Genomic DNA, 14,639 nt, shown 5'->3' with positions numbered 1-14,639 from the left:
TATACAAAACCTTGCCTTTTTGTATCCACACGACATTTTTCAAGAAAAATTCGTATTCAACCAACAACATTGAACCTCTTGAACACAAAAAAAAAAAAAAATGAAAACATCTCCTTAGAGGGGTAAAATTGGAATTCTAAAAAATGAGGGGAGAAACTTAAAAAACTGATCTCATCAGTTACTCGTAACCGGAAAAATCATATAAAAACACCGCAACGCCTCCTTCCTCCTCCGCTTCTATAGGTTTCCGTCGTCACACGCCACATTATTCGATTCGTTGACTGCTTTAACGTCCTCTCTCTCTCTCTCTCTCTACTCTTCCCCAATTCGCCGCAGGTGATTGATTACTTCGAATCGTTTCTCAATTATTTGATCTCACCAGATCTATCGCCAAAAGATGATCCGATTAAGAACCTACGCATGCCTCAGCTTCATCGCCACCCTCTCCATAATCCACCACGCCTTCACCACGCGGGGCCAATTCTACCCCGCCGCCGTCTACCTCTCCACCTCAAAAATCAGCCTGATGCTCCTCCTCAACATGTGCCTCGTCCTCATGCTCGCCCTCTGGCACCTCGTCAAGCTCCTCTTCCTCGGCTCCCTCCGCGAAGCCGAGGTCGAGAGGCTGAACGAGCAGGCCTGGAGAGAGCTCATGGAGATCCTCTTCGCCATCACGATCTTCCGTCAAGACTTCTCCAGCGGATTCCTTCCCTTGGTCGTTACGCTCTTGCTGATCAAGGCCTTGCATTGGCTAGCTCAGAAGAGAGTTGAGTTTATCGAGACGACTCCTAACGTCTCTAAGCTCGCTCACGTTCGTATTGTTTCGTTCATGGCGTTTCTTCTTGTTGTGGATGGTTTGTTTATGTATAGCTCTGTGAGGCATTTGGTTAGGTCGAGGCAGGCTTCGGTTTCTCTCTTCTTCTCTTTCGAGTAAGTTTGAGTTTTGATAGCTTAGTGTTTGATGTCTTTAGGGAGGAGACAACTCTCATATGTGTGTTGGTTGATGTTAATGGTTTACAGGTATATGATTTTGGCGACGACGACTGTGGCGATTTTTGTGAAGTATGTGTTCTTTGTTACTGATATGATTATGGATGGTCAGTGGGAGAAGAAGCCAGTTTATACTTTCTATCTTGAGCTTATCCGTGACCTGCTTCATCTCTCTATGTACATTTGCTTCTTCTTTGTCATTTTCATGTAAGTCTTTTTTTTTCTCCTTTTTAATTGTTTGAACTGTGACGATTAGTAAGTAGAATCAAAGGTGTGTACTTGTTGGAACGTTAGTGATGGAGAGAGACTTGGGATAGGAAGCTTTTATCTATTAATGTTCTTGACTCATTCATGGCCATGTTTGATTTGAACTGTGTTATCTGAGATGATTAGTAAGAAGAATCAAATGTATGTACTTGTTGGAACGTTAGTGATGCTGAGACTTGGGAGAGGAAGCTTTTATCTTATAGTGTTCTTGACTCATTCATGGTTCCATTTGATTTGGGTGTTAACGGTTTCTGTTTTAGGAACTATGGTGTGCCTTTGCATTTGTTGAGGGAGCTCTATGAAACCTTCAGGAACTTCCAGATTCGTGTTTCTGATTACCTTCGTTATCGTAAAATCACTTCCAATATGAACGACAGGTTCCCTGATGCCACTCCCGAAGAACTTACTGCGTAAGTTTTCCGCTTAAACTAGGCAAAACTCTTATTCTGGTCGTCTTGTTAATTTTGGAAAAATCTTGTATTATGCAGAAGTGATGCCACATGTATTATATGCCGTGAAGAAATGACAACTGCGAAGAAGCTGATATGCGGGCATCTTTTTCATGTGCATTGTCTTCGATCCTGGTTGGAACGACAGCAGACATGTCCTACTTGCAGGGCACTCGTTGTACCTCCTGAGAATGGCACATCTACTACAGCTGCAGGCCAACGAGGATTACACCAAGGTTCTCAACAAGGTACTTCAAGCTCAGGTGCCCAGGGCTCTGAAACACGTTCTTCTGCTGGTGGTTCCAATGATAGTTTGAGCAGGCACCACGCCAGGCTTCAAGCAGCTGCTTCTGCAGCCGCCATGTACGGGAAGTCAATGGTTTATCCATCTGCAAACACAATAGCGTGGTATGTATTGATCTTCTCTCACTCTATTGTTGTAGAACTTGTAAAGGTGATTTTAGTTTCTTAAATCTCATAAACTTAACCGAAGAAGCTATGTGGTATAGAGAAAAAGAACTGACAGATATGTTTGGCCCCCCCTTGTGTTAAGGTCTCAGCCGGGTCTAGAGAAAGCTTCAACAGAAGCACATCATTATCCTTCATCATCATCCTCTGACCCAACATCTCAGCTTCCTGGTGAAAACTATCGTGCCTATGCAAATATCCCAGAGGCTAAGCTGGAAAATATGAAGAACTCTTTAGAGACCCAGCTCGAGGTATGATCCCTGAGTAGTAGTGTATCTTATGTTAAACTCCAGAATCTAATAACGTTGTGGTTGTAGGTTTTGCGAAACAGACTTCATTTTCTGGAGAAGAGGAAAGTGGAAACCACAGGGGAAGCAGATAACAAAGGAAAGACGGTTGTTGATGCTTCTGTAGATGGAGCAGAGTGAGTTGAAAAGAAAATAGAGGGAAAGAAGAAACAAAACGAACTGAGACGGAGCATATAGAGAAAGGAGTTAGGCATTGTGGTTTCTGCTCAAGAATGACCAAAAAAAAAAAGATGTACACTGTCGTAGATTTAAGAAGCTTGAACTGAAACTGAAACCTAAACTTTGTTTTTCCTTTTTTTTTAATCACTGGGTTGGCATATTTACAGGCCAGACTCTTGTACTTCATTTTTCTTTGGCAATCGACTTAGCTATAAAAATGGTAAAGAAAAATTATAGTTAGTTAATCAACACTGAATAACATCTGGAAATATATGCTGAGGTTTTTTCCCACTTTTACACATTAAAATATAGTTTATTAATTAATCACGTAGATTATCATAAACTATATTTAAAAATTTGTTATTGGGTGGCTATCCTAAATCTGAAATTAGATTGTTCTAAGAGCATATCCAAAAACAACCTTATAACTTCAAATATAAGGTTATATCACTCTAAACTCAACTTTAAATTTTAACTTTTAAACAATCCTCAAATTAATGTTTTACTGTTCAAACTCTTATATTTCAGGTTCTTTACTTTTAAGTCATTATACTTATATTTTTTCTAAATTATTTTATCAACGTTCTCTTTCATCATTTATATTCTTATTATATAGAAATTCACATATATTTTATATTTTTACTATCATATATAAAGTTTAAATATTAAAATAATTTTTAAATTCATGTAAATTTTATTTAAAATATCCAAAATATCTAAAACATTATTCATATAAATTTGGCTTAATGGAAAGTCGTTGTTTTTAATGAATTATTTATCATAGATTTTATCCCTTATATACTAAAGCGCAAGTCGCACATCCAATCATAATATGACAAGTGGAAAATCTTTTTTTTTTTTGTTTTTTAAATGAAAAATACAAAAAACAAAACACGTTATTGTTTAGCAAAATTTGGAAGTCGATTCAAAGACAAATAACCAACTTTAAATGACCCAATCATGTGAAGCAATTAAAAAAAAAAACTATGTGTGCGATAATTATAAAAGTTAGTTCTGAAAATTTCTTTGCATCTCCTATTTTTCTGGAGTCTAAATATAACTAACAATTTCCTTATTTTCCTCATAAATTTTTGTTTTCGTTGATATATATAATTCTCCTATTTTCTTCATCTCCTATAAATTCATCTACTCTATTCACAATTATTTCTAAAACCAGATAATACTTTGATATTTTAAATCTCTTATATTCATTTGTCTTCATCAACAACTACCTATATTCAAAGGTGAGAATTTTCAAATTGTTAGCGATAAAGTGACACGATTACATTCAGTTTATACATATGTGTCTATTTTGTAGGTAATATGAGGTTCACGTGTTTATGAAAGTTTACATTTACCCATGTGTACTATAATCAATATTACCTTTTCTAAGGCTTATTAATATAAAAATTTAAATATCTTATTTTCTGTGTTTTTGTCATATTTAATTTATAAGTTTTTTTTTCATATTTGCTACAGATGGAGAGAACCAATATGAAAAAAAGGTGACAAAGAAGTTACACATGAAGGTGATGATTTTGGTAATGTTTCAGCAAAGAAGGCAAATGAAACTACACAATTTCAAGATTGGATGGAAGTTAATAGTAAGATCAGAGAGAATACAAATAGTAAACATGAAAATTACTCAAGTACAAAAGAACTTTTTTATCTGAGTCTTCTTTTAAACAAGATCAAAGGTTCGACCAGTTACGAGGATATACGAACTGTTAATGGGATTTTGTATACTACATTTGAAGATGCTTATAATGCTCTTCTTATTTGAACTATATTTTTTTCATGATAAATTTTACTTATTTTTCATTTATTTATAGCAAACAAAGTGGAAACTTATTAAAAAAACAAATATCTGACTTCAACAATATAAACTTTTCAACTAACGAAGATATACAGAGTAATACTAAATACATGCTGGTTTGATATGGTTGGAAATTAAAAACTATGAGTGCTGTTTTGCAAAGAATAGTATACTCTTACAAAACGGTTTCTACGGATCAAATACAAAATTTCTAAATATAGTGTATGTAATTGTATTAAAACTAATATAATAAAGTTTAGATAAAATACCAACTCAATAAAATTAAATTAACAATTACAATAGATAAACATAGAATAACTACCCACTACTTATCCCCCAAACCTTTAAGCCTAATTATTCTCAACTGAACACACGATAGCTTTACCTTTCCCGTTCTCTTTATCACCACAGCTTCACCTTCTTTTTTTCCACCATTGTTTCATCTCTATTTTTTTTCCTCACCATCGTAGCCAAAACACTCTTCACAGGTTTTTGCTTTCTATCAATATTCTTAGAACACTTCTTTTCTTCTTATCTAATACATCATCCACTCTCTATTTATGCAGAGTGTAGGTTGAAGATGCCACTGGAGTATACTCTTCCTTCCCAGCTCAATTCATCTAAAAAAGAATGGAAAATCCGAGTGTTGGTCTCACGGGTATGTAACTACTACTCCAAAAATAAACCTAAAGTTGTTCTCAGGATGGAAGCTATCCTTGTGGATGAAAAGGTGTATACACTTTGATATCTAAAAATATTTTGTAGAAACCGTTTGAGTAGTGTCTAATCTTTAATCTTTAATCTTTCACACTTGACAGGGAGAAAGGATTCAAGCTTCTATTGAACAGAAATTGATTAAAAATTTTGGAAGGATCTAAAAGAAGGAGAGTATCTAGATATCATGAATTTTGAAGTGTTGGGTAACAATGGTGATTACAGAGGAACCACACACTCTTACAAGATAAGTTTTATATGGACTACATATATGAAGACCTCTGAGCAGATCCCAAATCTATCCCGCTTCAACTTAAGCCCTTTTCCAGATATTTCATCTCAGTCCAATGTTGATGATGTCTTCATAGGTATGCTATTTCTCTTAAGTTTTACATATTTTAATCCATACTGAAGTTAGTACATAATTTCCCCATTCAGTATTTACCTAATCTTTGCTCAATTTTCTATTTTTTATGTAGACATACTGGGTGAAATCACTGAGAGGAAGTATGCAGGACATTCAACAAAACTTTTGGATATCCAACTACGAGATCTGAGGTTAGTTGTACAAATATTTTAGTTATGTTAGTATTTTAGTTATCTAAAGTTTGTCTTACATTAGCGTTATGAAACTTTGATTGCATATTAATTCAATGCTTTTAATTGTAGTGAAACAATCATTGAATGCACTTTATGGGAAAACCATGTTGAGGATGTGCACTCTTATGTGAAGAAAAACAAAACTGGTCCAGTTATATTGCTTGGAAGTCTTATGAGGACTAAAAAATTCAACGGTAACCATTTTATCAGAAAAGTACCGTATTTAAAAAAAAAATTTAATAACAGTATAAAATAAATTATTTTATATATAGGTAAAATATTAGTTCAAAACTCATACAAAGTTTTTTTCTGAATGAAGATATAGATGAGATAAGTGAATTTAAGAAAGGGTAAGTTCATCTTTAAATTTACTTATTTATCTTTCCTTTTACATTATTTTTTACTAAGACTTTTAAATTAATTTCAGAATGGTGAACACTGATAATTTGGCTCCATGTACGGTTACTCAAATGATAAAACCCACTTCAAATAAAGTGATAATCGTTGATGATTTCCCATTAAGCTGTTTCAAAACAATCGATTAGCTCATGTGCATCGAGGTAATAATAAATATGTTATAAACTATTATATACATCTTGGCCATACTGAAATATATTTTGTTTTCATTTTTTTTTAGGAAAGTACTTGTGTTATGTTCGCATCTATCTTAGCAATTCAAAAGGGAATTCCTTGGTTCTATGTTGGGTGCAAAGGCTGTTGTGGGAAAACTACACCATATTTCAACCCAGTGACTGAAAAAATTGAAACCACCAAATATGCATGCGACGCTTGCGAGAAAGATGAACACCTGATGATGGTGTTCAATCATTCTCATGAAATCAGATAGATTGAAAAAACAAGATTGAAACAAGATTGAAACCAAACTCATAGGTCTGTTTTGTTTGGGACTTAAAATAGATTTACTCATTTACATACAAATTATCATTTCGCTTGGTCTTCTTCCTTTTTATTGTCCAACGGTTTTAGGTAGTTAATCAAATTCCGTAATTTGAAACCGCCATGTCTCAACTTATAAATACTATTGATTCTCACACCTTTCTTCCCGGTTTCAATTTCTATTATTTCTCAAAATGTGTGATAATAATCTAAGCTTTTTGCAAGATATTGAATCTTGGCAGGATGAAAAGCCAACCGTTGTGCCCCCTTTAATGTGCGCCGAAGCCGTGCTGAACCATTTTTCCATTGTTGGCATACTTGTTAACCCAGAGAAACAAAGTATGAGTGTGTTGATTAACCAGATGCCTTGCATTTGGGGCATAACTGATGAAGTCATTGGTCGGGTTATTGACTCCCGAAAGTTCCAGTTTGTGTTCAAGACAAAGGACGCCATGTACAGAGTTTTGGAAAAAAATCCTTGGTATTTTGCTGATAGGTTGATCGTTTTGAAGCGTTGGGCTCCCACCGTTACTGAAGAAAGCTTAAAGAAGGTTCAGTTCTGGGTTCTGATAAGGGGAATCCCTCCTCATTATCTATCGAGAGCAATAGTCGATTTCGTTGGGGACAAACTTGGACAAGTTGTTGACGTTGAATTTGACGACTCAACAAACCTTACAAATTATGTATGGGTTCTGGTGAACTGGAACATTGACAAACCGTTGCGTTTTTAACGTAACTATGAATTTGGTGTTTGTGAGATTTACATGCTGTCTTTTCATTATGATCGACAAATGAATTTCTGCAACAAGTGTGAAATGTTGACACATTTTCAAGTCACAGAAATGTTGACAACAACAACAAAATCATAGACATGATTCTATAGTTGAAAATATCTAAATCATAAGATTTTCATAAGGAAAAAATCTAAATCGTAAGACTTTCTGAGAATAATAATCCAATTTTAATGAAATTTTTTTAACAATAATAGACACATGTGTCACTCTTATATCTTAGCGATAATATCTATTTTGGTCATTCATAAGGTAATAATCAAAAGCATAAAGTTATCAAAAATAATAATAGTTCATTATTTTTTCTTCAAAACTTAACAACAATAAGCACATGTATCATTCTTAAATAAAAGAGATACATCTTTTTGGTCACAAAAATGCTATTTTATTGGTTCATATACATAAACTTGCACTAAATGTGCATCATGCATGCTGGATTGTCTTTATGAGAAACTCTGAAAAAATATTATCTAACAGAATTGAAACACACATTCATGACCATGTTTAAGAGCATCATGATGGTGGAAATTACCTTAAGTGGACGTAATTGTGATTATAATTGTTTTCTTGGTCGGTTGATACTTATCTCATCTCAGCTTCAAGTTTGTTTGTGTTCGATGATTGAGTGATGATCAAGACATGTGGAAATATTAAAGTATTCGAAACAATCAGTTTGATTCTCTTTCATTCCAAACGAGATGCGATCGGTTACAAGATTATAACATTTAAAGACGGCACCGGTTACACTTCCTTCCTTTCGCTTGGTAAAATGATATCTTGCATATTTGCATTGTTTTACACATTCATTCATAAACATTTTCATCATATAGATTAGGATTTAGACATGTTTAGGTTGCATTTTGCATACATGAGTCTCTATTAGGTACTGGAGTACCACATGAGGTTATTTGGAGCTCGAAAGAGGTAAAAAGGTGACCATTGGACGAACCGAGCATGGGAGCGACCTCCCGGAGCGACACCACGAAGTCGCTGTGTCCCACTTCTCAGAGCGACCTAGCTAGAGCGACCCCGTGAAGTCGCTCGCCATATTCATCCCGTAGGAAGCCCAGAGCGACTTGCCCAGAGCGACGCACCGAGGTCGCTCGCATCTCACACCCCTTTCGGAGCGACCTCCCAAAGCGACACCCGAGGTCGCTCGCGTCTTTATGGAGAGACGACACGAAGCGAAGCCTGGAGCGACCTCTCAGAGCGACCTACCAAGGTCGCTCCCGATCCAGAGCGACCCGTTGGAGCGACACACAAAGTCGCTCGCGACCTCTCGCCCGGAGACACCAAAAATCGGCCCTGGAGCGACTTCCCGGAGCGACACCTGCAAGTCGCTCCGCGTTATTTTGCTGCCGAAAATCATGATTTCTTAAGGGCCTTTTTGCAATTTATTTTGGACGTTTTGCACTTGGAAAAACCTATGTTTTAAACATCTTTTGTAGCCACCTGTGGCAGATTATCTTTTATCTTTTGATCTATTGAGAAATACACAAGAATCTCTTGGATTTTGATTGTTATGTTCTTGTGTTCTTGTTGATTTCTTATCTATTTCTCTACATGATTAATCTGAAATCCAATATGGGTTTAAGAGGAATCATGGAGATTAGTGAGTAATCACCTTTTGAATTCATGGGTTAGGGAGATTAAGGGTGATTAGGTTAGTTCTAGGATGTTTTAGTGTAGATCATTCTTGTTCCTTGCTAGTAGAGTATTCATAATGCATCTTCTGAGTTGGCCACTCAAAAGTTGATCAATAGACATTTCCCACCCAAAGGTGTTTGATGAAATGCCTGAGACAACTCTCCTAGGCTTTTAGTATACTTTGCCAAAGACATTTGTTGTTAAAGATGCTAAGATAGCTAATAGACTTGTTAGTAATGATTGCTTTCATATTATTCAACCAAAGACATTTGATGTTTGAGATATGTTAGCAAATGAGCATTCATCTAGACATAGAGCTTGCTTAGAATTGTGTCTAGGCTTAAGGTTGATAGTTTGATTGATCATTTGCCATCCTTAGTTCGATACTTGATCACCCAAGGTCTAATCCCTATGCCCATGAGTTCTCTTTTCCCTTAGTCAAGAAAGTATCATTCTGTTATTGCTTTCTAGTTTAGTAGTAGTTTAAAACCCATCTAAATCATTGGTTGCACTTAGATTAAGTGAGTACTTGCATTCTCAGTGCTTTGATATCCCTCAGAACTGGTTCGACAATCATTTATACTACAACATTTGTCTTAGGAGCCTTGAAAACTCCTAACATCAAATTGGCGCCGTTGCCAAATTCTGAGTAGATTTCAACATTGAGATTTAGTCACTTGCTTGAGACTAAGTCATTTTTATTTTCTTTTGTTACTGATTCTTCTTCACCTCCCTTTAATCTACAGGTGTATGAACTTGAGGAGCAGGGGTCCATCAAACCTAGTTCCAATAGCTGCAGACATCAGAGCTTTAGAGAGAGAGTGTGCTAGAAATAGAAGAGAAGAAGAGCAACAGGCTCACTTGCAGAGATTGAGTACTGATATGGGAGACATACCTCAAAACCAACAGCGAGCAGCTCGACCCATTGGCACTTACGACCGCCCCAACATTCATGGTCATAGATTGGGAATCCGAGCACCCGCTGTGGCAGCCAACAACTTTGAGATCAAATCAGGACTCCTCAACGTGATCGAGAACAACAAGTATCATGGCTTGGCTCTAGAGGATCCATTTGATCACTTGGACAGGTTCGACAGCTACTGTGGGTTGTCAAAAACCAATGGTGTGTCCGAAGATGCCTTAAAGCTCAAGCTATTCCCTTTCTCTTTGGGGGATAAGGCACGTCAGTGGGAGAAGTCTCTACCCAGTGACTCCATCACTACTTGGGATGACTGCAAGAAAGCATTCTTGGAGAAGTTCTTCTCTACTTCAAGAACTGCTAAGCTGAGAAACGAGATTTCCAGCTTTCAACAGAAGAACTTGGAAGGCTTCAGTGAAGCCTGGGAGAGATTCAAGGGCTACCAAGCTCAATGCCCACACCATGGCTTTTCTAAGGAGAGCTTGCTGAGCACATTCTACCGTGGTGCTCTTCCTAAGTACAGAGCCAGACTGGATACAGCTAGCAATGGGTTCTTCTTGGGGAGAACTGAGGAGGATGCAGAAGAGCTGGTTGACAACATGGTAAAGAGTGATGCAGTCTACAGTGGAGACCACGACAGAGGCAGTAGAACAGATGATAAGCAGACGAGGAAAGAGATCAAAGCTTTGGAAGACAAGATCGACCTACTCATTGCTGAAAAAGCAACCCAAGAGCAGCTGAAGTTTGTTGGTAACTCCAAGCAGGAAGATCCACTTGCTGTCAATGAGGTTGAGGGTTTGGAAGGTCAAGAGGAGTTGTGTTTCATCAACAACAATGGTAGCTGGTACAAAAAGGAGCCCAACTTTCAGTACAACAACTACCAACAGAAATCCTATCCCAACAACCAACAGAGTGGCTATCCGCCAAGAAACAACCAGCAAGGCAGCTATCAGCCTCAGCAAAACCCCTCGTCTGGTTCCTCTGCTCCTCAAGAGAGCAGCACTGATACCTTACTGAAGCAAATCTTGGAGTCTCAGACTAGAAGTGAGAAGCAAGTTGGTTATGAGTTGAAGAACCTTCATTCCAAGATTGATGGGAGCTACAATGAGCTCAACAACAAATTCTCACACCTTGCTTCTACAGTCAGGAATTTAGAGAATCAATTTGCTTCCATGAACACTCACCAGAATCGCCAGCAAGGATCTCTACCTGGAAAGTCTGACCAAAATCCCAAGGAGGCCAAAGCTATCACCCTTAGGAGTGGTAAGCAGTTACCTCCTAGAACCCTCACCAAGGATGCTGAGAAATTAGGTGAGGGGGTTGCCATCAACATAGATGATGAAGTGGTGATTGTTGATGAGAAGATCAATGACGAGATCTTGGAGAAGATAGTGGAAGCCAAAGGTAAAGGAAAGGTTGGAGAGGAGAAGAAGACAGTAAAGGATGGTGAAGTTGTTACTCCAGCAAGTGAAAGTTCTTTTGTTCCTCCTCCCTATGAACCCAAACTTCCATTCCCTGGTAGATTCAAGAAGCAGCTGCTAGAGAAGTACAAGGCTCTGTTTGAGAAACAAATGAGTGAAGCTCAGGCTGCAATGCCCATCATCGATGCTTTCATGTTGACTCCTCAATACAGCAAGTTCTTGAAAGATGCTGTAGCTGCAAAGAAGAAGGAGATGGAAGGCATGATGATTCTTACCCATGAGTGCAGTGCCATCATCCAGAGGCTGGATGTTCCCGAGAAGTTAGAGGATCCAGGAAGCTTCACACTACCTTGTGCTCTTGGACCTATGGTATTTGAGAAGTGCCTCTGCGATTTGGGAGCTAGTGTCAGCTTGATGCCTTTGTCTGTTGCAAAGAAGCTTGGATTCACTCAGTACAAGAAGTGTAGACTCTCTCTGGTGTTAGCTGATCGTTCAGTGAAGTATCCTGTGGGCATCTTAGAGGACCTCCCTGTGAAGATTGGAAGGTATGAGATACCTACAGATTTTGTGGTGCTTGAGATGGGTGAGGAGGCTCAAGATCCATTGATTCTAGGAAGGCCATTCTTAGCTACAGCAGGAGCTATTGTTAATGTGAAGGAGGGCACGATTGATCTCCATTTGGGTAAAGAGAACATCCTCCACTTTGACATCAAGAGGAAAATGAGGAAACCAACTGTGTTCGGGCAAGCCTTCTACATTGAAGAGATGGGCACTCCTGCTGATGAGCACCTTGAAGAGTTACCACCTGAGGACGACGAGGAGGGAGCATCTCCCTCTACTCATTCCCTATAGAAGGTAACCCACCACACTCCCTTGTATATACCATTTCATTTTTGCATATTAGTCTTCTTTTCGGTATCTCTCTCTCTACTTGACGACACAGAGACTGTGTCACTCAAGTTTGGGGGAGGTACCAAGTATTTGATCATGTTTGCTTTGATGTTGTTTCATTGAGTCATGCATGGCATACCTATTTGCATAGATAAAAAAAAAATCAATCATTTAGTTTGCATCATTTGCATTTTTAGGAGAGTCTAGAGCATATAGGTTGCATTCACTTGCATTGGGAGCAATGATTTGAATGCCTTGTAAAGAACACTACGTTGCACTTGACTAGCTTTTGCACCTCTCAAAAAGACTTGTATGTTTCGAGCCTTGAAAACTCTTCCTGAAACTTGTTGATTGCTGAAACTCAGTCTTTGAAGCCAACTACAACCTTATTTGAACTGAACGAACTTAATGCTTCTTGCTCATGGTCCCTTGTGTACTGAGTCATGGCTATACACACTTGAGTTGTCACATCTTTTATACCAATCTTTTTTGACAAACTCTAGTGGTAGACCACTCCCAAAACCTTTTCCTCCTTTTAAGCTTTCATTGTTTGATGAGTGAGGCCTTTTTCGGAAAGTCTTACATGTGCATAATGTTGAGAGTATCGGGAACGACAATGCTTGATCTTCATTCTTGCTAGATTGGACACTCTATTGTCTAGCTATAGGTGGGGGTGAGTGTTGTGATTATGATTTGGGAGAAATGAAAAAGGAAAAGAATAGACTCTTTGTGCTTAAGTGAATTGTTTTATTGGGACCAGTATAGAAGCCTCTAGCTCAAGTTTTGAAAAGTCTTGGCCCCCAGCCTAAAAAAAAAAAAAAAAAAAAAAAAAAAAAAAAAAAAAAAAAAAAAAAAAAAAAAAAAAAAAAAGAAAAGAAAAAAAAAAGAAAAAGAAAAGAAAAAGGGGGCTAGCAAAGTTGTTAGGAGCTAAGAAATGTTTTGAGGTTGTGAAAAATCCCTTGTAGATTTCAAAGAAAAGAGTTGATGTTTTTAGGATCTCTTTGGTGAGAGATGTGAGTTGGGTTTGACATTGGGAAATGATTGTGTAATTGTATGTTTGGGAAAAGGGTAGAACAATGGAGATTGAGCATTGTATGCATGAGTTGATCCCTTTCTTAGATATATTATGTGCAATGTCAAGGCTACTTGTTTCGAGAGTAAACCACCTTAAAGATCATATGTTTTGAACCTCTTGAATCACTTGAATAAAAGCCTTCCCTTACCCAACCAAATGACTTGGACCAACTGACCATTTGCAAGAATTCACCTGATGTTTTGTGCTTAATGAATGTGAGAGTTGGTTGATTTGAATGTGTGGATGCTTGATGATGAGTGTAAGAACAAAAAGAGTTAAGATAGGCCTAGAGAAGCTAGAGTGTAATAAGAGAGTGTGCTAGTTGTGTTTCTTTTGGCTATGTGCTCCCACCTTCAACCTCTCTCCCTATGAGTTCTAGAAAGTTCACTTGTGGACAAGTAAAAGAACAAGTTTGGGGGAGTTGATATCTTGCATATTTGCATTGTTTTACACATTCATTCATAAACATTTTCATCATATAGATTAGGATTTAGACATGTTTAGGTTGCATTTTGCATACATGAGTCTCTATTAGGTACTGGAGTACCACATGAGGTTATTTGGAGCTCGAAAGAGGTAAAAAGGTGACCATTGGACGAACCGAGCATGGGAGCGACCTCCCGGAGCGACACCACGAAGTCGCTGTGTCCCACTTCTCAGAGCGACCTAGCTAGAGCGACCCCGTGAAGTCGCTCGCCATATTCATCCCGTAGGAAGCCCAGAGCGACTTGCCCAGAGCGACGCACCGAGGTCGCTCGCATCTCACACCCCTTTCGGAGCGACCTCCCAAAGCGACACCCCGAGGTCGCTCGCGTCTTTATGGAGAGACGACACGAAGCGAAGCCTGGAGCGACCTCTCAGAGCGACCTACCAAGGTCGCTCCCGATCCAGAGCGACCCGTTGGAGCGACACACCAAAGTCGCTCGCGACCTCTCGCCCGGAGACACCAAAAATCGGCCCTGGAGCGACTTCCCGGAGCGACACCTGCAAGTCGCTCCGCGTTATTTTGCTGCCGAAAATCATGATTTCTTAAGGGCCTTTTTGCAATTTATTTTGGACGTTTTGCACTTGGAAAAACCTATGTTTTAAACATCTTTTGTAGCCACCTGTGGCAGATTATCTTTTATCTTTTGATCTATTGAGAAATACACAAGAATCTCTTGGATTTTGATTGTTATGTTCTTGTGTTATTGTTGATTTCTTATCTATTTCTCTACATGATTAATC

General features: G+C 38.2%; 2 protein-coding genes and 1 non-coding gene across 3 annotated transcripts; 2 read left to right on the top strand and 1 right to left on the bottom strand.

Annotated features, from left to right (window-relative positions):
* Nucleotides 1-49: 49 nt before the first annotated feature.
* LOC106348531 (ERAD-associated E3 ubiquitin-protein ligase HRD1A) lies at nt 50-2,827 on the top strand. The gene is made up of 6 exons (XM_013788293.3): nt 50-930; nt 1,021-1,197; nt 1,518-1,667; nt 1,746-2,114; nt 2,260-2,425; nt 2,492-2,827. The coding sequence occupies exons 1-6, from the start codon at nt 398-400 to the stop codon at nt 2,600-2,602; spliced, it is 1,506 nt and encodes a 501-aa protein (XP_013643747.2). The 5' UTR covers nt 50-397; the 3' UTR covers nt 2,603-2,827.
* A 945-nt stretch (nt 2,828-3,772) lies between these two features.
* On the top strand, nt 3,773-7,431 carry LOC106380460. The gene is made up of 8 exons (XM_048738991.1): nt 3,773-3,885; nt 4,121-5,115; nt 5,276-5,539; nt 5,651-5,729; nt 5,841-5,965; nt 6,091-6,121; nt 6,199-6,331; nt 6,409-7,431. Exons 3-7 carry the CDS (start codon nt 5,359-5,361, stop codon nt 6,314-6,316), a joined length of 534 nt encoding a protein of 177 aa, XP_048594948.1. The 5' UTR covers nt 3,773-3,885; nt 4,121-5,115; nt 5,276-5,358; the 3' UTR covers nt 6,317-6,331; nt 6,409-7,431.
* Nucleotides 7,432-10,387: 2,956 nt separating this feature from the next.
* LOC125579460 lies at nt 10,388-10,494 on the bottom strand. The gene has a single exon (XR_007317514.1). It is a non-coding gene; the product is annotated as a small nucleolar RNA R71 (small nucleolar RNA).
* Between the last annotated feature and the right edge of the window lie 4,145 nt (nt 10,495-14,639).

Source organism: Brassica napus, chromosome A1, assembly GCF_020379485.1.
Source record: "Brassica napus cultivar Da-Ae chromosome A1, Da-Ae, whole genome shotgun sequence".
Taxonomy (NCBI): domain Eukaryota; kingdom Viridiplantae; phylum Streptophyta; class Magnoliopsida; order Brassicales; family Brassicaceae; genus Brassica; species Brassica napus.
Note: the sequence above shows the minus strand (reverse complement) of the source record. Positions and strands in the feature narration are given on the sequence as shown.